Source organism: Drosophila subpulchrella, chromosome 2R (assembly GCF_014743375.2).
Source record: "Drosophila subpulchrella strain 33 F10 #4 breed RU33 chromosome 2R, RU_Dsub_v1.1 Primary Assembly, whole genome shotgun sequence".
NCBI classification, from domain to species: domain Eukaryota; kingdom Metazoa; phylum Arthropoda; class Insecta; order Diptera; family Drosophilidae; genus Drosophila; species Drosophila subpulchrella.
In genome coordinates this window covers 9,083,496-9,108,642 of record NC_050611.1, presented here as the reverse complement: position 1 = coordinate 9,108,642, position 25,147 = coordinate 9,083,496, and the positions used below count along the sequence as shown (strand labels likewise).

Sequence of the window (25,147 nt, the reverse complement as noted above, 5' to 3'; positions counted from 1 at the left end):
AAAAAAGTTTGCCACGCCCACTTTATCGCTTACAAACCGCCCCCAAACTTCAAAAAATCGTAAATATGAACGTGGATATCTCGGAAACTATCAAAGATATAGAATCAGGATTTCAGATTTAGATTCCGAACCTTTGTACGCAGCGCAATTTTGATACGCGAGTATGCCACGCCCACTCTAACGCCCACAAACCGCCCAAGCCTGTGGCGCCCACAATTTTCATGCTAGATATAAAATTTTAACTGAACTGTAACGGTCTCGTCAATACCTATCGATTGACCAGAAAAAAAATTTTCCACGCCCACCCTAACGCCCATAACGCTTAAATCTGTCTACCGCCGGTAGGTGGCGCATTTCAGTCTTGCTTTGCTGCTTGCTTATTTCCATTTCCCTTTGGTCCCTTTAGCTGAGTAACGGGTATCTGATAGTCGAGGCACTCGACTATAGCGTTCTTTCTTGTTATGTTATTACTAAATGCGTATTCGTAATATTATTATATAAATATATTTGTATAACTCTACAAAATCCCTATTTTGTAGTCCCAATAAAGCAGCTCTTGCTGATATCAACAGAAGTCAACATCCGAAAAGAGATTGAGCAGCATTTACCTCGCCTGTAATATAATAATATTATTACTAAATGCGTATTCGTAATATTATTATATAAATATTTTTGTATAACTCTAGAAAATCCCTATTTTGTACTCCCAATAATGCAGCTTTTGCTGTTATAAACAGAAGTCAACATCCGAAGAGAGATTGCAGCACTTACCTCCCTAATAATATAATAATATTATTACTAAATGCGTATGCCTAATATCATAATACAAATATTTCTGTAAAACTCCACAAGACCCTACTTTGTAGTCCCAATAATGCAGCTTTTGCTGTTATAAACCGAAGTCAACATCCTAAAAAAGATTGTGCAGCATTTACCTCGCTTATAATATAAAACATTATTACTAAATGCATATGCGTAATATTATTTTAATATAAATACTTCTGTATGATTCTTTAAAAACCATATTTTGCGCACCAATAATTCAACTTTTGCTGATATAGACTAGAATCCACATTCGAAAAGAGATTGTGCAGCATTATTATAATTTAATACTATTTTTATTAAATGCGTATGCATATTATATTATAAATATTTCTGTAAAAATCTTTAAACCTTATATTGGTACTCCCCATAATAAAGTTTTAGCTAATATCAACAGAAGACCATATCCGAAAAGAGATTGTACATCGTTTACCTTGCTAATAATATAATATTGTTGTTATTAAATGCGTATGCGTAATATGTATGTTCTTAATATAAATATTTTTGTGTAATTCTGCAAAAGGATTATAAAAAGTGTGAGTTATTTCTATGACTACAAAACATTTATGCGTTATGCGTAATATCTTAGTATAAATATTATAGTATAAATATTTTTGTAAAATTCTTCGAAGACATCCAAAAAGTTGGAACTTTTTTTTGTGAATCCATAAACATACAGAATTGTTTAATTGTATATAACTTCTAGTTTTCCATTACGCATTTTATTGTTTTATATATTTATTTGTATAAATGTTCCATTTTTAAATCACACTGCGTATGCGTAATAATTTAGAAAAAACATTTTCTTGTGAATTTCTTTGAACAGCTTTTATACACATTGTGAAATCAATTGTGTACATTGTTTGTTCAGCTTATTGAAAAATTTGATTGCTTTTTTAAATCAAACATGATGATTTAATGGTATTTAATGTTTTTAATTTAATTTATTTTGTTTAAAAATTGATTTTATTGAATACTCTTTGCTTAGTATCGTTATTCATTTATTATAAATTGTGTTAAACTGCGCATAAATAAAGGTATTTGTTATACAATGCTTATGTTAATTTTGCAAAAAAAAAAAAACCACAAACTTTTACTTTTTGTTAAACTTTTTTTTTTTCATCGAACTTAAATTGATTTTATGTTAATGCAGAGCCGAATTAGCATTTTTATATTTTTAATATACTTGTTTTTTTTTTTTGCTCTCGACTAGTCTGCTGTTTCTGGATTTCATTCTTTTAATCACGTTTTGCCATTTGTTGATTCCTCCAAATTTACGGCCCACATGTCGTATACATGATCTGAAGTGATTGTACGAAAATAAACAAGTCATTGAAGAGCAGAACAAATAGCTAGAGATGCGAATAAAAATAAGTTGTTTATTTCTAAAAATACTATGGATTCGAGCAAAATAGTTGACCAAACAAAGGAAAATGGCAATTAAACGCTTTTTGAAGCTTTTGATCGAAACATTTGGCGATAATTTTAAATTTAATTAATTAAATTCTTTACGGGGGCTGCCAGAAAACCCAAAAAAAAGCTCACTTTTCTGACGTAATTGTGCCGTTAGCCAGTGGCAAAGCACTCACTCAAAGCTACGATATGTGTGTTTATTGTATATTGTTGTCTACCGATCGAAGTTTGCTCGCTTTGCCGGTTTCGAAAAAAAAAAGAAAAGAAAAACAACTGAAAATGAGAAATAAATAAAATAACAGCATAGCAACTAGTGGCGGTGGCGCAAAATATAATTAAACTTTCGAATGGGATCAGCCTGCAGTTTCATTTTATTCGGTTTTCACTCAATTGAGCGAGCTTTTCGCAGTCGCCATCGCCATCGCCAGAGCTTTTCCCACTCAATTCGAATGGTGGAATGGCCGCGTAGTCAAGTTTCATGCCAACGCCAAAATGCCGTTGAAATCATTCGTTCAAGAAGAGTGGCCGCGTTCGAAAGCCAGAATCAAGACAACGCACACATCCTCTATACTAAATACTAAATACCACCCATATATCATCTATATATATATATATAGTAAAACTAAAACAGCTAGAAGCCAAGCCATTGCCTTGCAAAAGAAAAATCTGAATCAGCTGAATAGATACATATATGTATCACTAAAAAAGATCCCAAAAGAGGTACACCCAGAAACAGAAACATCTCGAAGTGAAAAATTCGAGGGAACTTTCTGGCAACACAGGAGGACTGTTGCTTCAACAGAACCATCAACCTAGAAAACCACCCAACACCCACAACATCGAGTGGCAGAGCCAACATATGTTCGCCTGGCTACACCCAAGCTGAACTACCTTTTGGACCATATGTTGTTAACGTTGTTTCGTGTGTGAACCAAATAACATATATATATATATATCATATATCTATCTAAACAAGAGAAATTTCCCAAGTGCGCGTGTGTCTAGTGTCTTACAAAAAAAAAAAAAAAAAAAGTGCAATTGAAAACGAAAACGAGGGGAAAAAGCCAAATTAATTGCCAACAGCCAACAGCTCTCGCAAAATCCAGAACCATCTGGAGTGCTGTTATATTTTCGCCCATATATCCTGTCGCTTGTCGCATCCAGCATTCTTATGAAACCGGAAAATCGGCATGAGTCGTACAATGCAAAGGTAAATGTCAAGACCACGCCCACTCCACTCTATATCTATTCCATTCCATACCGCCCCCCGCCCCATTCATGTTGCATGTAGCATATGGCGAAACTGAAATGCGCAAAAAAACACCATCCTATCTGTATCTCTATTTGTTTGTGTATCTGTATCGCGACAAATCTCGTTGAGTGTTTTTTTTTCTTTCTTTCGTTTTATGTATCTTTAAGTGCGTTTATGGCATTCGACTCTCTCAACTGTTTATTGCTGTAGTTTGGTTTTGGCTCATTAAGTTTGAAGAATTCGCAATGATTATCATCGTTGTTATTCTTGTATTGAATTTCATTGTATGGAACCAAGAGGCAGCAACAGATGTTTGAATAGGAATCGGAGAAGCCACAGATGTTGATTGATCAAAATCAAAGTGAATTCGAAGTGCTGGAATTGTAAATGGCAGATTGATTGAGAAATTCGCTTGCGGGCAACAATGGATCATGAAGTGTCATGAACAAATAAATAAAAACCTTACTCTTAATAGGATATTTTTTAAAAAAGTGAAACATGATTCCCGACTTCATTAATGATACTATTCTACTCAGAGTTAAGCTTATTAACAGATTAGATTGATTTTTTTTTAAAGACAAACTCATTAAAAAAAAGTAAAATACATTTAAAATGGCATATTGAACAATGGGATCTTTTTTATTTATTATTCAGTTATTATTTATTAAATATATTACTTCCAAAAGCTTTGATCTTAGGAGAAACTATTCAAAGTGTTTACAAATTATTTTGAAAACTTTAAACATGCAAGCTGGGGCTATTTTTAACAATGTAGAGTCGAAGTTTTTACTTATTAGTAATCGCTTTAGAGAGTATTACGTTTACTCTTTGTTTTTGATTTAGTTGAAATCTTGAGATATATGTTTTTTTAATGATCCCGAAAAGATGTCAAGGTTTTCTTTTATGATCCCACTAATAACTAAAAAATGTAACCCAATTGCTTCTCAATTTTATTAAAAGATCTGAAAAATCACTTCATCATTACTATGGCATATTAAAGTATAATTTACAAAACTCCTTGAACGATGAACTGCGTAGTGCTCTGAATTGTTGTTGGCATAGTAAAAACTTGAGTTTGCGTACGACATTCAAATGAATGCAATGCATATGGGGGGCTGCCTTTGGCTTGGAATTTCAAATTGGGATCGTAATTCGGAATTGGTATTCAAATCGATTTCCAATACATAATGTCTGCACACAAGCGTGTTATAGATAGGTAGCTAGGAAGGTATATAGGCGGAGTAGTACCTACATATCGTAGAGGCACATATCCGGGTTCATTAGCTACGTCAGTTTCGATTTCGGCCTTAGTTTTTTCAGTGGTTGCAGTGAAACCTCACGACTTGGTCTTGGTCTGGTGTGTTTTTTCGTATTTTCTTTTACTGGGTTTGGTCTGGGCCAGCGATTCGTCTGGTCACGTGTAGTGTAGAGGGTAGGCCAACAAACGCAAATTACATTTGACGTATGTGCTTTAGCCATAGTGTCCAGCAACTGAAGCAACCCTCACTAATTACATTACATTATATATAACACTTGGCGCAATGTCTTGGTCTGTTTGCAGTTTGTTCACGTTGTCTCACCTGAATTGGAATTTAAATTTTGTTCGTCTTTGTCCACATGGCTAAAGACGCATTTGATAGTAGTAGCCGCATTGAAAGAGATTATGTAAACACAAATGGGTGGGGGGATGGGTAAATATGAGATACTTTGAAGTTAATGCTAAACAACATGTAGAACTTCTGTTTTTGTTTTGTGTTTAAACAGTTTGTGGTCCACCTGTTTGCCTGCGTCGTGTTTATTTGATAATAACAACAAAGTCTCCATCTAATCCCTCGATGATGATCCAGTGCACTTGTTAATTGAAAATAATCGAATACTTGTACTTGTGCGCACATGCAAATAAATATCTGGCACATATTTGTTTAGTTAACCACTCAGCTTGGCGTCTTTTTTTTTTAGAATTTATTTTGTTTTCTTCTCCAGAGGTTATTAACCTAACCTGACTTTAAATTAGCCAAGCTCGGCCGCAGTGTCTACCTGAGTTGCTGATGTATCTGTATCTCGACTTCGGTCTCCGTTACCAAGTTTGCTGGCTTCTGACCCCATTCGGCCTGCGGCCAGCCAGTCTCAATCCGAATCAAAATCCGAATACATAATAATGCCCGCTCCAGGGCAAAGCCGTGAAGTGTGTGTTTATCTCGCAGATATTAATTACCAGGGCCAAGCCCAGAACGTGGCTTACAAACAGAACGTAAGCTGATTATGCCGCGCTTGTCTTGTCTACTTACAATCAGATCCTCGGAAATTTAATTATGCAACTCTTGGAGAGCTCGTCTTTTATTTAAATATCCATTCTCTGTGGGGGCGTTTGATTTATCCCCCCAGATACGTGATCTCTTCACTGTGTTCCCTAGAGGATCGGATCGCTAGCCAGTTTCCCAGCTGGGCAGGTGAGCTGTTGCCACAGCCTAATTGCAGCTTGCGTGGCTCGACTTCGTGACTTGTAAATAACAGAAATCATGCCGAAAACAGCAAAAAGCATTTTGGCCTAATGATGCAGATATGTATACAAGCGAACGTGTAATAAAACTGCGTGTTGAATAATTCTTTTGATTGCCGCGAAGTAGGTAAACTTTAGGGGGGCGTTTGATTTATACCACCAGGGGTAGCACTCAAGTTTTGATATCTTGAATCTTGAGCAAAGTTATCATAAACGTTTTTTATATTGACTCATAGCAAAACTCGTGAATACTTATCTTTTTAAGAATCATGGAAAACGGAGCAATTTACAAGAAATGTATTAAAATCTAAATGGGTTGGTAATAATAATGCTTAAGGAAAGTTATTAATATTATAAGAAATAAAACAAACTGCGTAGTTTACTTTTTCTAAGAATGTTTTCTAGGGCTTATAGCGTTTTTCGGAACCCTTTGATCACTCCTAACTTCTTATTTATACACTTCGTGTCGCGTTCGTACATAGCTTCGTGTTCGTACGCTATATGGTTGAGCACATTTGATCCTAAATAGTTTGATCTTAACTTATAAGTTACAACATGAGTAATAAAATGGATGGGGAAAAAACAAGATAGTGATATGTATGCAAACTACAAGTTATTCTTCAAACACAATACCTATATCATTCTGTTTAACCCAGATTTATATAGTATTGTTATCGGTAAGCTTTCTTTTATGGCTCCTTGCTCTACATTGAGCTACAACATTTGGTAACCTATTTTCCCCATTGTAAAAACGATTTGCATATCAACCTATTTCGTTGATTTTCAAGGGGGGTGAGGGATCTATCGGGTTTTCGTTTGCATTTGGCACAGGGGTTTTAACATATTTTCCATTATGCATGAGCGGTCTAATCAGAGTTGCATTGGGCAACTTCTTAACTCGATGAGGGTAAAATACAACCCTTTTTTGAAATGCAATCGAGTTTTGATAAAATGCTGTTGTGGTCTAGTTAATGCTTCTGTTGTTTATGCAGTCGTTGCTGTTGTAGCTGCTGCTACTATTATTATTATTATTTTGCTGTTGTTGCTATTGCTATTGATTGTCAACCTTCAGCGAACAACGTTGTATGCCGCACACGGCGAAGGTCGGCCACTGCGTTCGTTGTCCGTTGTTGCATTTGTTGTTGATTTTATCGTTGTCGTTGTTGTCGACGAACTGCGGCCTATCGGCATTTATTTCATGCACAAAAAACTAAAACTAAAACTGAACTGAACCGATCCGATCCGAACGAGCTTTGAGCTATATGCATTTACATATGTACATTCGGATACCAAATGCACATATGCCTATATATCTTTGACTTTGATTATATATAGATTGGTCGGTCTGTAGCGAGTGTCTGTGTGCAATTGCGAAATTTGCACCGTTCTAATTAAAAATGGATACGTTCAAGTTAAGGACAGACGCAGCTAATTGAATTAAGGCGAGAATGCTCGTGTACTACAGATATTTATACATATGTGTACCTACGGGCATTATTTTACACCTGCTGTTGGCTATTTTGGTACCCAAAAAAAAATTATTGAACGTAAACACGGTTAAATGATTGTAAACTATATATTATCCACGTTGCCATAGTTTCCCCCATTTCGAGTGCTTCGCTTTGTTTGGCTTAAAACAATGGCAAACAAGGTAAATACGAACAACTTTCAGCTGTTTAAATAGCATGTGAGAGCCTAAATTAAAACAAATGAGAAAAGAAATTGTGTATAGTGTAGATACAAATATAGATATAGATCCAACTGGCCGTATGTAGAGCACAAATGCTGTCCTAGATTGGCCCAAGAATGCGACAATTTTGTTGTTTATTATTGTACAGTGAAGGGTCTATAAAAATATCTGACATCTGTGCATAAAGATGGATCCCCTATGCCAAGTGTTCACTTTATTGACCAAATTAATTGAACGAAATGTGGTGCGCCTTGGCGGAATCTCATTTGGTTTGTGGGTTCTTGTTCTTATTATTTTCTTTTTCGGTTGCCAAGCGCCGTCGAATTTTCCCTCTTTTGTGTGTGTGTATTTTTAAACATATATTATTCTATTTTCTGAAGCATTTTGGTGGTGACACGTTTATCGGTCGCATGAATAATAAATTTTGAATTTTTATTAACCTTTTCTTGTATTTCTTTTGCTTGCAGGTAAGCATCATCATCGTCGAAACTGTCATCGTTATCGGCCCTGCTATCGTTATTGCTATAATCGATATTATTGTGTAAGTAACTCTGCATCTACTGTTGTTTTCCCAAAAAGTTCACTGACCAGAAGAAGATAACGAAAAACTTTTCTGTTTGACCACACAGAAATCAAAGAAAAGCGCGTTTCCACACAAACCAAACAAAAAAGTAAAAATGGTTAAAGAAAAAGATTTCACTTTCACGCTTTAAACGGCAAAACGCAGCCAGTCACAGATACTTTGTGGCACTCGCAATGCCAGTTGTTGCCGTTGCATTTGTTGCAGTTGCACTTGCTGTGGCAATGGCCATTGCAATTGCACATAGAAGTTCCACCAGCCGCAAAAGTGAAGATGAAATTTCTGTTTGCTGCGGCTTTTCGGTTGCAGTTTCATCAGAGGCACTCTGCGGCTTTCACACACAAAAATAGGCGACTCCAAATGAACAAGTTGAGGTCTAGTTTGGGAGAATTTTATTACATCTAATTTTATGGCATTTGCATAAGTGGCTTTTCCCCCAAAACCAAATGGGGTTTCAAGGGGTTTTCTGCCATTTGCGCAGATTTTATCTGAGTGCTGTTAGCTAATTGTTGGCTCATTAAGTACTTAAATTCAAATAAAAGGTTATAGTCGGAAATAATCAGTCTTTATGGTTGTATCACTACTAAATTTCTGGGTTTTAGATAGTGGTAAGACTTAGATGATTTCCTTTTTAAATTTTACCTATGCTTTTTTATAGTGTCTTTGAGTATTACTTAAATTGTTTATGATCGATTAAATTTGATATTCCTTTTATGGTGAATTGATTAATGAGATCCAAACAGATAATATCAATGACTTTTCTTAGTTTCTTTAGTTATTAACAATATAGAACTCCTGATAATTTACAATATATTTTTTCAACATTATTTCTTTTCTATAATAAAGCTCTTTGCGGCTTTGATATTCCTTTTATAGTGAATTGATTAAAGAGGACCAAATAGATAATATCAATGAGTTTTCTTAGTTTCTTTAGTTATTAAAAATATAAAACTCCTTTTAATTAACAATATATTTTCCCAACATTATTTCTTTTCTATCATAACGCCCTTTCTCTGCTAATTTGTTTATAATAATAGTAAATTCCTCAATTACGACCAAATAGAAACTCATCTTGGTTTTCCTTCTTTTTTTTGGGTTCCCAAAAAGTGCACATTTTAAAGTTGGCCAAGAGATCTCGATCTCACAACTCACGCTGCATCTTTCGGCAGTTAGTTTCAGTTTCAGTTTGAGTTTCGGTTTCAGGTGCAATTGCAGTTGCAGTTGCATTTGCAGTTGCAGTTGCCTCAGTTGCCTGTCTTAGATTAAGTCGCGTCTCTCGACTCTCAGGTGCTCGTTTTTATTTCAGTCGGTGGTGCTGTGTGGCACTCTATATCCATATAGCCATGTATCCATCTATCCACATTGTGGTAATGGTGGTGCTGGTGGTGCTAGTGGTGGTGCTTTTGTGGTGGCGCAACGCTTTGGCATGTGCATGTTCATGTGCATGACTCGAGTGCATTGTACAACACACAACACACAAAACAACACACACAGCACAACAACACACAGAGGCAAACACACATGAACAATTGCCACAACATTAGCAGCAACAATTTGCGGCTTGTTTGGGCTTTGGGCTGGGCTCTTTGATTTGCTTTCGGTAGTTGCCGCTGTTTGCTAAGTGAAAAGCCTTGTTTTGTTTTCCACTCATTTTCACCATTAGCCGGGGGATTTCCTTTCGGAGTTCAACAGGTCAGCTCATCATTTATGGCCAAGCGATTTATTTTTCGTTTGCTTATAAAATAAATGTCAAATTAAATTTCGTAGCGAATAATAATAATAATAAATATACAAATGTTTGAAAACTCCTTTCACTTTTTTGAAAAGTTGAAACCAATCCGTCGTTGTTGCTGTTGCTGTCGTGCAACGAAGCATTGCCTGCAGCAGCAGCAGCAACATCGCAGAATGTTTGCCACATTGCCACAGATACTCGAGGCAAGGTGGCATTTCAGAGTTCCACTGACACAGAGACCAACTAAAGCGCAACGCAAAAACGCAACGCGAAGCGAAACGAATCGAATCTGAATCGCGAATCGAGCCGAAGTATCTGCGAGATATAGAGATACAATGCAACGTTGAACGAACTTTCAGTGGCCTGCTGCTACTAACCTTTCAGCCATATAAAACATACACTCGTCGACACATTCCCTGATCTGATCTGATCTGATCCAGCTGACTCAAGACGATTCTGGCCCGGCCAAGCGCATCAAATGTATCTCGTCGTCGAGAGAGAGAACTACATATACATATATGTATAATTGAAATCGGGTTTCTATTTTTATTACTATTTGATGATTTGATGATTTGACGACCGCCTGATGGCTGCGCACTCGAGTGGAGCTGAGCAAAAACCGAAGGCATCGACTCATGTCTAATAAGCAGATTACGCAGCTCGCACTTGAATGCCCACACATCGCTGCAAATCAACAGCACACTTCAAACTCAAGAATATGCCAAAAAAAAAATACAGAAAAATTACCAAGATGCTCGGATAAAATTAAAGAGATTCAGAGCATGCTTAATGACGTAATTTTTGGCGGATCTATAATTGAATCTTTATTTTCTATGGACGTTTTCTCGTCCACATGCTCAACCAAAAGGTTTTAAACTACTAATTTCCATACATTCTCTAGATTTTGTTTAGCAAAGGCTTTTAAAGTTGTTTTGTTTATCTAAATTCTGTCATATATAGGTAGCTTTGTAAAAGTCATTAGAGATTTTGTTTGACTGTTAAAACAGTTTTAAAGATTTTAAATAATAAAATGTATAACAATAGAGTTAAAACCAGTTTTGCTACAGCTTCTACGTTAGTACTTAATAATCTTTCTGAAGTTTTGATTTGTGCTAAGTTTGGATTTTTGGTTCAAGTGACCAAAAACAGCTCAAAAATATAATATTTTAATATTTAGAATATGAAAGTAAGTTCTAGTGATTTAAAAAATGTGTGTATGTGAAATCTAAATATATAATATACTACACTTAATATACTTTCTTGATTTAAACTTAGTCTATGCAAATTTGATTAGAGAAAGCAATTGAGATTAGGTAACAAAAGTCGAAGGGACTTAAAGCAGGCGTAACTTTGTTGATTTTATAATTAAAATAACAATTTTCTTGATGATTTATTTTTTTATATCTTTCCCAGTTGCATAACAGCCACTTTTTTTAACGGTCCACTTGAAATGGCAGCCACGTAGCTGTCGAGAGTTGTTGTCACGTCTCAGAAAGAAAGTGAAATTACAAAATTTGAAAAATCGAACAGAAACCCTAAAGTTGAGCAAAGCAAAAGGGCAGACACTGGCCAACAGGTCAACTACTCAGGCGGCAAATTCCAATAGCTCAGATTTTTAAGTCCAGACGGGCACGAACTGAATGAAAAATTCACAATGGGTTCAATATAGATAGATAGCGGATTGTGGATTTATAGATTGTAGATTGTAGATTGCAGTTGATTATGCGATCGTGGTTTGTTAGGTCCATTAAACGATTTGGCCTGCACGTGCTGGCCGCAGCAGAGAATCTCAATCATTTTGCACATCATCTGAGTGGTTGATTGATGTGTGTGATAAGGCCAGCCATATAAGTATGTAAATATTTTTTAATCCCGCCGATGTGTACTATACATAAGATGTAATAAGCAATAATTTTCTGAATTTTTGTTTGTGCAAGCAATTTAATTTTTTATTTCATTCGTTGCCGAGTCTTCTTCTCACCGCCATCTCGTTTTATTTTCATTGTACTTATTTGCCTGCATACTATACATATATATAAAAAATAAAGTAGGTATGTAAGAGCGTCTTTGGGTCAATAAACCCTCGTCGACTTTAGCACGCCGTTGGGGATGGGGGAAAAAGTGAACTGAACACGATTATTAAATTGTTATTTAAATGAACTTAAGCTGCAAGCATGGCCCAGATCTTGAACACTTAAGGGACACTTAGCGCAGGCAACATAAATCAGCTGTTGGACTTGTTTGTTTGGCCCACGATCAGTTAATTGCCTTGTTTTCAATCCCAGTTAGCAGTGAATCAACGTCAAAACACTCGCCAGGTAAATCCCAATTGAGTTAGTCATCATCATCATCATCATCCAAGCCCATCATCAATCCCACGTTGAATGCTTTTTGATCAATTTATTTGTGGGTCGAGAAATGCAATTTGCAATTAAACCAGCTTGCATCTTTATCGTTCCGCGCATGCCAAAAGCAGTGGGAGAGGCAAAAAAAAAGATACTTTTTATTCGTGCTAAACAACCCAACTAATCCGCACCTGAATCTGGCACAGTCGTTGACTGTAGATACAACTGTTTTTCACTCTTACCCTATTTTTATATCATTCGCATGTATATATAGATACAGATTGTTTCAGTTGACATTTTTTCAGCTTACCTGGCGTGTTCTACTTAGTTGCTAGGTTTTGCCGATTTCGTACTTATCATTTTGCCAGCGGAAATGTGTTGTTTGCGGTATAACTTCTTTGGTGTCGCTAGCGGAAGTTAAGGTGGTTAGGAAAAATAAAGTTCAGCAAAAAAGTGTAGATAAAGTTATATTGGGGAAAGCCCTTTGAGGAAAAACCAAAATATTTATAGCAATTAACAAAGTAGTGGAAGATAGTAATTCTTATAGATAGTAAAGATACTTTTTTTTAGTTTCCTAGGGAAATCCCAACGGAAATCAATATCTGAATGTTTACCTTTTTAAGACTGCCTTCAAATAACCATCTATGATATATGGTCTCTCAAGGTTTAGGAGATTAATGAGTTTAGAACGAACAATGCTACTTTTTTTGAGTAGATGCCATATCTCGACAGTAGTGCATCCCCCACAGTTATTGTTTTAATTTTCACCTGGCTGCCAGTGCTTATATGGATACATATATTAACTTGATTTGAGCACAGCAGATGCGGCTCGATTCCGATTCCCAGGAAGCAATTGATAGTGGCTAAAGAACAGTTTAAGTGGCACGAAGTCATTTATCAATTTTAATTACAACCACTATGGCAACGAAATTTCAAAAGTTAAAGCGAAAGGGAGTGGAGGGAGTATTGTTATTGGTAGGCTTCAAGGTCTTTCGAACGAACGCACACATCGAAAGTATCTCGGAGTTTTGTTGTAAGCGATTTTAATTGATTCCGAGTCAAATTGCCATTAACTGATAGATGGAAGGCACGTCGACAGACAGGTAGAGAAAAAAAAACAAGCACACACCTTAGGGGCCCCTCCAGACCCTCCAGATACCCCCTGATATACCCTGATACCCCTGGATAACCCCCGATGGCCCCTTCTAAGTCCGCATGCCGAAACTTCATTACTATTCTGCCTATTTGAGCGACTGTTTATTTGCCTGTGTATCCCATAGATACACAGATACTCATCGTCACATTGCTGTAATTATAAGTTGCATGATTCTGAAAAGTCACGCTAAAAAACAATGAGTATCCAAAACAACAACCGGTGAACAACACTCCAGACACCACTAAAGCACATCAAAACGATATCAAAACTAGGCGAACAGCAATTCGCCATTTTCAATGCCAATAAAAAAAGTATCTATATAAGAACTACGCAAAAAGCCACGAAGACGAGTAACGAAAACAAAAACACCATTTGCAATTGAAAGTTTGTTTATCTGTTGGATTTAATCGCTTAATTTAAATCATTTGATACACAAAACGAAATAAACACGCGTAACTCATTTGAAGCCGCAGTAATAGTTAATTTTAAGTCCCAGCTTTGTCAAGAGATTAAAGCCAAATGTTTAAATAAGCGAAAATAACAACATAAATTAAATTGCATAGTACAACCGGAAAAACATTGAAGTTAATCAAATACTGTTGGTAAAAAAGTCAAAATAAAGTCAAAGTCTAGCGTAATAATTAATATCCTATAAAACAACGACCTAAATATTTGTACGTTTTTTGGTTTCTTTGCAGGTAAATATTTTCCCCTCAGGTTTTCATGGTAACAAATAATGATAAATATTATGGCAGGCAAAACAAAAAATACCAATTTTACATAGCATTTTTTGTTAAGAACAATATTTGCACAAATGTCATATGCTAAACGGTAATATCTGTTTGCCGGATATAGATTATATAGTAGAGCACAGGGTTCCCCCTAATTTCCCAATCTATTAACTAATCGCAAAAAAATGGTTAACCCCTTGTTTTTTTAGGGCGGTAACTTTCTAATTTCTGTCCATTTTAATGATCTTCAATTAAATTGCTTTATCTAAATTTGCCCAATCTCAATTTGGATTGTAATTAACTTTTGTGTTAATAATTGAGTTCTGATTAATTTTATTTTTTTCGAGTCAGCATATATATGTATTATACTATTTTAGGCACGAGTTGCAAATGTGCCTAGTTGATTGCATAATCGGTGTATAAGTTGAGAAGAGAAAGACAGACCAGCCCACGAATAAATTATACTATCCAAGTGACTATTGTCTAATAAAATCAAAGCAAGTCGAGTCAAATAAAATTCAACTGACTCTCCCTCTTGATTCTCCACTTTTGTGTCACGTTTCGACTCGGTTCCCCATTTATTTGACACAGAAAAGAAATAAGGAAAATTAAACCCGACCAAAGTAGAGCCCCGCCAGACAAGCAAAACCGAAAGTTAAGAAGCAATGAAAAAAAATGCTGAAAGGTGAAGCCGAAACCAATAAACGGTAGATAGAAAAGATACAAAAGAAAAAGAGAGAAAGGAAGTAAGTTTTAAACTTAAAGAAATTCAATTTCCGCTTTGTCATACACGGCAAAGGGCTTATAATACTTCCGATCAGCAGTTTGCAACTCATTAACAGGGTCAAAAATAATATATGCACAAATTATTTTCCATTAGTTTAGTGATCAGCGAAATTTTTTTCAAAGAAATCAAGTTGATTGAACATCTTAAGTGACTGTTTAGTTTCCAATTGCACCTGATCTGTTAAAAAAGTGCTGGCTCTAGTTATCAATATCCAGAATAAATAAGTCTGCTTTGTTCTTGAATACCTTTAGGAATATCAGGAAACAAAGAAAATCTTTTTTGAAACAAAAACATGCATGGTTTGGTAAAATTTCAATCTATAAAGAACATGTTTTTTAAAAAATATTTAAAAAAGGTTTTGTTTTTATTATTTTAAAGACTTGTAAACACTATAGATTACTTTTAAATTAGTAAAGGGCATTTACCACTTCGATTGGTTTGTATTTTCAAGGGTTCCCCAATTCTCGGGCGCCGAGTGTCGGCACTTTCATTTTCAGTCTGGTTGGCAGTATGTGAAGCTATGCCAAAAACGCAAGTGTATCTGAATCTGATTTCTGATTTCGACCGCGTGTGCTCGAAGCTGATTTTGTTGGATCGAATTGAATGCGTATTTGAAATGTCGGTCGAACCGGTTTTGGGGTCTGAGGTTTTTCGGGCATTCATTGGGCATTCAGTGCGCCTGGCATAACAATTAGTTGCGACTTGCATTTTTGTGGATCGATGGTGGGGGTGGGGGTGTGGGTGCTGTGATAGCTAGAATTTGGCCGCCACACTTTCGTTTCGGCCTTTTGGCCAAGCCCAGTTGAGTGTCGGAATGGCGGAACTTGAGGTATGATGGTATATGGTATCCAAAGCCAAAGCCAAGCGTGAGATACAGATACATTCATTCGCAATGGACACGGCTTATTGGGTCAGGGTCGCCCTGAATGAGTCTGCGTCTTGCCAAACAAGCGAGCCGCGTCGCACCAAGCCATCATCGGTCGCAGATACAGATACGGTATTATGCTATAAGGTATACGCTATACTACGGGCCAACAACCAACAACTAGCAACTAGCTGGCAACAACAATAGCATTAATAATGGCAACAAGCTTGGCCCGACAGCGACCTCAGCTCTCGGCGGTTTATATTATATTTCTCGTATGCTGCCGCTGCCGCTGCAGTGCAAGATGGTTTCGTATCTGCAAGATACATTAACGCTTGCCTCAATGTTACCGCCGTGCTTTTTCAGGCTTCCATCACGAGCGTATAGGCATTAATCAAGCCATACATCCAAAAACAACCTTTCAAAAAAATACAGAAATACAACCGAAAAACACCAAGTCACAAAAAGCGTTGCAAAATGTTTCGTTCGAAATGTTGGTTAAATTATAACATTGAACCGAACCGGCCGAAAGTTATTCTACTCGGAATAACGGTAAGGCTAATGAGGCTAAATTATAATAATTAACTGTACTGCATATATTATGGCATTGGAATTTTTGTGCTCATCTCATTACTGATGTTATAAAAGGCCACTGCAGAGCAGTCGAAACAGGAATAATATATAATATATGTATATTGTATATAAGGTATACATCAGATAAATACCCCACATATAGCGAGATTATTGTTGCCACTCACATAATTTTGTGTTTATTTTTGGGCTATCGTTTCGTCTACCAAATTAACATACACATAATTCTAATCTCTCGGGACGCAGGAGAATTCCGCCTTATCGCTATTATTGGGCTGCTCTTTTCCGCTTATCAGAAAATGGTTCTTGGTTTGTTGTTTTGTGCTATTACTTTTTCGGTTCTCGTTTTTATTTATTTACTTTCTGCGGTTCTGCGGCTTTATTTGAATATATATACTTTAAGTGCTCTTATCATTTAATTGTTTAATAATTTTAATGCAAATAATTACCATTTTTAAACATGATTGTGCAAATAAATTTATTTATCAATTAAGAACCTTCATTCAGTGAAATTAAATATTAAAATAAATATAAAATAAAATAAATAAAAAAATATAAAATAAAATAAACATAAAAATATAAAATAAAATAAATATTTCAATTTAGAATTTTTTTTAAAAACTGGATCTATTTTTGTAGATCATTAAACAACAAAATCTCAAAATGTATCTTACAAATTAATGAAAGTGAAAAATGCAATACGAAAATGGTAGAAGAGCGGCTAACAAACACACACATATATAGAGGACCTGCTTCTTCTTCTTACTCGATTCATCAGCTGAGCGAACAACACCCGCATATTGCAGTGCATCAAAAAGTGTGGGGGAGGGGGGGATTCAATTGAGAGAGACCGAGCAACTGAGAGAGATCGACCGACTAACCCACAGTAGTAGTTGTATTTGTATTTGTGCCCTTCTAAAAAAGCCCCCCCAAAAGCATTAAACCCACTCAAACCGCATTCCACTCAAGAGAGCCTCGTGACGTCAGCTGGGAGAGAGCTTTTCGCCATATTTTCTTGTTCGCAATTCAGTTTGGAGTTATTTTTTTCAGAGCAGAGAGCAGCAGAGAGCACACTAACACTTACGCTGAGGCTATCTCCCTTTTTTACTGACACTTACGGTGGCTTACGTTAGCTTACGTTTCATTTGATTTTCGAACGCGCAACTTAACGGTTCTCTGCGACGCATTGTAAAAAATTAAATAAAATCAAATGAGAGTGTGAGAGCCGAAATTTAAATTAAAAATCATACATTAAATAAAAAGTGTAGAAGTGTGTTCAGAAGAAGCAAAGAAATAACAACCAGTGTGTATGTGAGTGCAATTTGCAAACAGATATTTGTTTCACATTCAAACACGCGAATTAAATTGAAATCGCGGCGAACGAGAAAAAAAAATCGGAGTCGCTTAGTCGCGTTTAGTAGGCGCCAATTGTGGGCACCACCACCCACCAAACCCCGAAATCCGCCACCCACCGCCGCCTCCTCCTCGAATTTTCCTTTTTCTTCGTTGGTGATGCGGTGCTAAAACAAAATCCACACGGAATCCAAATTTGTTTTAGCCTCACTTAAGAATCGGTACGTTAAATAAAAGGAACTAGAAATTAGGCTCGTGTGTGAATAGATTGAAATATGTTTTTAATTTGGGTTGCTTTTATGGGTTCGGGTTACTTAAGTGTAGAAACGATGATTTCTAACGTTTCAATCCGAAAGGTTAACAAATTTGAAAAAATTTTAGCACTGAACTACCTATTTTCAAACAGTGTTCAAAATAATAATATTTTAAATTAAAATCACTTAGTTTTTTTTCTGTGTGCATGTAGGCTTTGATTTTTCGTGTTTTTTCTTCACATTTATTTTTTTTTTGTTAATAGACTTTCTGCCATTGTTGGGCTATTTGCTGCTTTCCTTAGCCGCGAACATGGAGAAAGAAAGAAGGCAAAAAACAACGATTTTCACTTTTATTTGAGACCAGTCTAGGCCAACACACACACGAAAGACTTATGTAGAAACCATTGCACCTGTTTGCATGTCTGAGTGAAGCAGCTGCACTGCCACCGAAACACCGTTATGATAATGATAAAGCTAAAGATACAGATACAGATACCGCACTACGAAGTTCAAGATTACTATTCGTAAATAAATCGATACAAATTGCAAAGATAATGTATTCATAATTGTGAAATTAAGTTCTGATTCACAGGGAGAAGTGTAGTTGTTAGAGTATTTTTCTTAATAATGGTGTAAACAAAACTATTACAATTGAGGGTCTCATTGAAAGTTAAATAAAATTAAAAATAAAATTCCTAATAAAGGGATTGTTAATATTTTTTATATTTTTGATTGTTAAATAATTTTATCTATACTTTTATAACTATCTATATTAATTTTACTGCTTATCTAACAATCATCAACCTGTGTTTTCTGTGACTCAAAAACCCGATTCGGTCCTAAAACTATAGAAAGTAATTAACAAAATTATCAAATTTGATTTGATTTCACACTTTGCCTAAGCCACCAACTAGCGTAAATGTGTTAATTAAATTTAGGTTGGGGAAAAACTAACATTTGCAGGAGAGTTTAAGTTCCTGGCTGCAGTTCTTCAAGGGCGAATTCTTTGCAATTTCGATTGCCGCCTCATGAAAATGCAGTTTAAACAATTACAATAAATACATGACAGCCGCAACAGCGGCAATTTGTGCTTGTGCGCGACGTCAATGGCAATTAATAAATAACTAATTGTTTGGCTGGGCAAAGGCAAAAACAAAAAAGAAAAGCAAACTTAACTGGAACTGAGTGAATAACAAATAACAATGCCCCGTGTATCTCCATCGCCCTCCGGCTTCTCTCCATCCGCATCTTCGAAAAAGTGTGAACTCAGCCACGCGGCAGTTCTCAAGATGCAAAGATTCAAAGCGGAATCGCATCGACCCCGGACCCATAACAAAATTTAGTTATATTACCCAATTCACACGAGAACTGAGCGCAAATTAATATGGTCGTACTCCATCAGTTGGTTGAGATTGTGAATTTATAAGAGTTGCCACTAATTTACCACCCAAAATAAGCTATATTACAACTTTGAGAAATAATTTATTACATTTAATACTGAGTTGCGGGAAACTTTAGTTTCTTTAGTTCACAAATATCTTTTTTATTGATAATACATGCATTTTAAAAGTATCTTTTTCTATAAAATATGAAATTTTGGACTAAGATTGGATTGGATTAATAAGAATTTTAGAATTTCACAAGTAAAGGCAACAAATGCAAATATCTTTTTTATTAATATTCCATAAATTTTAAGAAGTATCTTAAAAATTATCTTTTTCTTTGGCAGTTACCAAAATATATGTTTGTATAGAAGTTAATACATACTTTAAAACAGGACACAAATTATTTTGATTAATATTTTTTTAGAGTTTTACAATTAGAAACAACAAACTACAATTTTTTTTTTTTTTTGGTAATCTATAAATTTCTAAAGTATCTTAAAAATATCTTTCTTTTAAGAGCTTACAAAGGTATTTTTTCTAAAGAATTATAAATACTATATAAATAATTTGAAATGATATTTTATTTACGAAAGTTGATTAGAATTTCACGAATAGAGGCAACAAACTAAAACAATCCTTATCTATCATTTATAAAAGTGCTACCTACAAGTTATTGCATCAGCCATAAGCTAGATATGGTTAGAGCCCTAAAAATAGATACTCTTTAGCAAAATACCTTCACTTTACAGAGGTTAATTCCTTAAAAGCGATCAAGATCTGGGGAAAACCAGCCAAATCGACTGTACTGCTCTGCATTCTTGCTCGTTTCGCCGTGTGAATGATATAATTTGGTAGTTGTAGAGGCCTTCGAATAGATTTGCATGCGACAGGCGGCTTGTGCAAATCGGCAGGTCAGGTCGGAATTGGAATCGGAATCGGAGTCGGGGGTTAACTAAGTTGTTTTGGACTGTCCGTACTACGTGCGATCGCACTGTGAATCATTTGACGCAATAGTAAGAATCCATTTGAATCGTATTATGGCGATTCCTTAACTCGTTCATCACCCCACCTCGCTAATCGTCGCTCTATTGTATATAATATATGGATATTTTGTGTGGTTGCCGGCCAGTTATGCCAGAAAATTAAGTTTTTTTTTGTGAACGCACAAACAAAATGATAAAAAGAGAACCCAAAACTCGCACACACTGGCAGATAAAACTTATACAAGAGATAGAGCTAAACGATATAATAGCCATGCCATGTACAACAGTGGCACAAAACAGAAGGCGAAAAATCGGGGGAATGTGGGATAACGAATAGGGAATATATACTACTATATATATATCATTTTTTTTTGGGGGGGAAACGAAACACAAACGTCGCCTCGATAACAACGCGGAACTTTCGACTAGTCTAGATCCGATACGATACGATCCGAATTCGATGCGATGCCAAAAACCCTTGTTGTTGCTGCCCTCTCGTTTGGGCGAGAAGGCGAAAAACAAAAACGCTAAATAAAATCAGCAATAAATAGCATAGCATTTAATGTTTAACGCGTAGGCTGCTCGGCGCACACAGCAACAATCGGCGCGACAGTCGAATTTAGCGAATTTAAAGCAAATTAATTAATTAAAAGAAGCCCCCGGGCGGCATTTGGCATTGGCTAGATAGAATGGCAAAAACAAATAAATAAATAAATAACAGTGACAATATCATGATGATGAAACGACATGAAAACAATCATAAAAAGGCGGGACAGGGTTATAAAGTTGGAATAGAAGAGGTGTACTATATTATAGCGCTCTGAAAAACCAACTAATAATATGAAGGGAGTATTTGTATTCCATAGAAAATGCTTGTAATAAGGGATATAATATTTAAAATATTTATTTTGATTCGGAATAAATTATATATTTTAATATGGGACATATTTTTTTTTTTTTTAGATTTTCCTTTAGAATTTTCTCTCGAAACTGTGTATGCCATTTGCAATCAACAACGTGGCCATCGAAATGTAATCAAACAGTTGCTTTTCCAACCAGAATTCATTCGTTAGACCTCGACATTTCCACCACCACCCAAAATTCCTTATACAAAATTCGGTTTGTTAAAAAACTCGAAAACGAACCACAACCCCCAATACGCCACAATAACAATAACGATGGTAGTGTAGATCGGTGGATAGAACTAAGCAACAGCAGCAGATTGTACTTACAATAGCCATAATATCTCTATATATATACAAATATTGGTAGCATCTCTTTTTAAGAACCCTATAACGAAACTATACTAACTTGCGAACTCTATCCTTTGCAGTGCGGGACACTAGACGGTGCCGAACCGTTATATCATCAGCAGCGCAGCAACAGAATGGACGTCTACCAGATCGACGATGGATTCCACTCGGACGGCGGCACCGAGACACCGCCGCCGTCTCCCAGTTCCGGGTCATCGATCGCCTCGACATCGGACCATGGATCGCTGGAGAGCGTCGACACCGGGGGGACGCAGCGGCTGGCCGTGCTATCGTTCGAGCAGGTGAGCAAGCTGCACGACGTCATGGACGAAAAGGTGGCCATCCACGGACGCGGCAACTTTCCCACGCTGGAGGTGACGCTGAAGGATCTGGTCAATCTGGTGCGCCGGAAGCTGGAGGCCGAGGTGAACGCCGGCGGCGCCGGGGTGTTAGTTAAGGACATCCGTCTCAATGGCGGGGCAGCTAGTCATGTTTTAGCCAGCGAGGATCAGCCGTACAATGACCTGGACCTGATATTCGCCATCGAGTTGAGTTCGCCGCGGGTCTTCGATCGTGTCAAGGTGGCGGTGCTCAATACTCTGCTGGATTTGATGCCCGAGGGCGTCTGCAAGCGCCGCATCTTCACGTGCTCCCTGAAGGAAGCCTATGTGGGCAAGATGGTGAAGGTGAACAATAACAATGACGGCGATCGCTGGTCGCTCATCTCGCTGGGCAATTCGCCGGGACACAAGAATGTGGAGCTAAAGTTTGTCGATTCGATGAGGCGACAGTTTGAGTTCTCTGTGGACTCGTTCCAAATTGTACTCGACTCACTGCTGCTCTTCTACGACTGCGCCGCTCTGCCCATCTCGGAGAACTTCTATCCGACGGTGGTCGGGGAGTCGGTCTACGGGGACTTCCAGGAGGCACTCTACCACTTGCAAAAGAAACTGATCTCAACGCGTCAGCCGGAGGAGATTCGAGGCGGCGGCCTGCTCAAGTACTGCAATCTATTGGTGCGCAATTACAAGGCCGTCGACTCGCAGCTCATCAAGACCCTGGAGCGTTACATGTGCTCGCGATTCTTCATCGATTTCCCGGACATCAATACGCAGACCACCAAGCTGGAGGCCTATTTGCGTAACCATTTCTGGGGCGTCGATGAGGAACCGCTGCAGTATCAGTACCTGATGCATTTACGCGAGGTGGTCGAGATGTCGACGGTATGTCTAATGGGCCACGAGCGGCGCCAGACGCTGCACCTTATCCAATCGCTGGCCGCCCAGGTGCTCTTCAACAAGCAGGAGAAGCAACAGCAAGAGCAGTACCAACAGCAACAGCAGCAGCATCATCAACAGCAGCAACAGCAACACCAGCAGCAGCAGCAACATCAACACCAACAGCAGCAACGTCAGCATCAGTTCCTGGACCCAGCGCAGCAGCAGCAGCAACAACAGCAGCAGCAACTGCAGACACAGACGCAACAGCAACAGTCGCAGCAGGCGGGCACCCTGACCCTGGTCTCGCAGGCACCGCCCACAGGCCAGGCGCAGGCCATCTATGTGCAACAGGCCGCCCCGACCGCCGTGTGCTGCACGAGCAGCGCGGATCAGACGGCGACAGGAGCACCACAGGCCATACAGATACAGACCGGACCGCCGGGACTCATCTACGCCAACGGCGTCTACTATGCACCTGTGATCCCCAGCACCATCTGCACGTGCAACTCCACCTGGCTGAGCACGTGATTGGGGCAGCAGGAGCAGCAACAGCAACAGCAGGAGCAGCAGCCGCAGCAACAGTTCCAACAGCAACAGCAGTGGTCAGAGAATGCATTGGGATCGACGCTCTTGGCTGAAACTGAAACTGAACCACCACTAGAAACAGCACCGATAGCACCACCATCTCAACCACCACCACCAACATCATCATCACCGTCACCAACAGCACCCGGAACTCAAGTCCAAAATCAGATTAGACCCACGACCATCAGCAGCAGTAGCAGCAGCAGCAGCAGCAACAGCAAGAAAAAGAAGAACAAGGTCAAGACTCAAAGTAAGCAGACAGTAGCGGCAACAGAGAGCAATTGTAACGAAACAGAAACCATGACAAGGACAACCAAGAAGAGCAGCAGGACCAAGCAAAAGGCAGCAGCATCAACAGGAGCAGCAGAAGGATCAGGAGCAGCAGTCACAGAAGAAGGAGTAGTAGCCGGCGGAGTCACGGGCAGCTTGGTGCTGACACCTCAGCAGATCAACGGACTGCCCGTCTACAACCAACTGGAGGACGGAGGACGATCGGCGGCGGGCACGTACAGCGGCCAGTTTGCCTACTTCTATCCGCACGACGGCTCGGCGCCCAGTATGTTCCTGCTGGGCGAGGACTCCTACCTCAATGTTACCGTACAGCAGCAGCAGCAGCAGCAGCATAATCATCAGTTTGTCTAGAATGTGGAGGAGAAGAACCATGGTCCATGGGTCAAGTTTGCTTGCCTTGTCCTTGGGCACTTTACCATTAGCGTTGATTCATTATTAATTCGGTTGGCTTCTTTCCAATGTTAACTGTATGATCAGAGGTCTATTCACTGTGTTCCTTTTCTATATCCCCAATTCAATGTGACCGGCGACTGTGAAAAGCCTTTCCACGACACACTTGGCACACACACACCCCCTACACACACGCTCCTACTTTAATAATGTAACTATCCCTGAGAGTTTGAACCGCAGACTGAACTTCAGCCGCTGTTAGATGTTGAACAGAGACACCGCCACAATCACTGACCCCCTCTCTCTCAAAAAAAAAGGACGAAAACGCTTGCGAATCATCAATAATTTGGCTATATTGACCCTTTTACACACAATTTACAACATCCGCGTTGATTGTGTCTTATTCTTTGCCTACGATAACTAAATTTTAATTTGTAAAACCAAAAAAAATACAAGAAAAAACAAAAAAAAAATGATTAAAAAAAATAATGTAAAGCCAAAATTTATTCTGTTTGCTCGGTCAAAAAACGTTTTCATCTTTTCCAATCTCCTTCAATTTTTTTTTGTAATAAAAAAACCCAAAACCCTTAATCAGTAATGTCTTAATTTTGGATTTGCAAACCCACATATGCGCCCCCACATCAACCATTGTATTTTTTAATAAACAAACAGACACACAAAACCTAAACAAAAAAAGAAAAAACAAAAACCGTATGCATATGATATAGCCTGTTAATTACGGATTGACCTTTTTGTATGCCAAGTGCAGCAGACGAAGGCGGAGTGTTGGGTTCCAGTCTAGAAATTCCAAGCAACAATCTAATTGCAGGCTGAAATGATAAATTAAAGCGATGATATGTAAATATTAGTCAAATTAAACTGTGGACGAGGAGGATGAGGATGAGGATTAGGATTCGGATGAGTAGAGGATATATTTGTCTAGTTTATCAGAAGTTGCTCAATGAAATT

At 37.8% G+C, this 25,147-nt stretch overlaps 1 protein-coding gene across 4 annotated transcripts in view; it reads left to right on the top strand.

The window, feature by feature from the left end:
- The window catches only part of LOC119551981 (terminal nucleotidyltransferase 5C), a 49,902-nt gene extending 26,427 nt beyond the window's left edge, over positions 1 to 23,475 (top strand). Inside the window, exons 1-2 of one of the 4 annotated variants that reach the window (XM_037861697.1) lie at positions 2,744 to 3,445; positions 21,773 to 23,475. In XM_037861697.1, coding sequence (XP_037717625.1) covers positions 3,407 to 3,445; positions 21,773 to 23,440 — 1,707 coding nt within the window. In that variant the 5' untranslated portion in view covers positions 2,744 to 3,406 and the 3' untranslated portion in view covers positions 23,441 to 23,475. Of the gene's footprint in view, positions 1 to 2,743; positions 3,446 to 17,798; positions 18,039 to 21,509; positions 21,708 to 21,772 lie in introns of those variants that run through there. The other 3 variants (XM_037861698.1, XM_037861699.1, XM_037861696.1) reach the window with 3 other exon arrangements.
- The last annotated feature ends 1,672 nt before the right edge of the window (positions 23,476 to 25,147 follow it).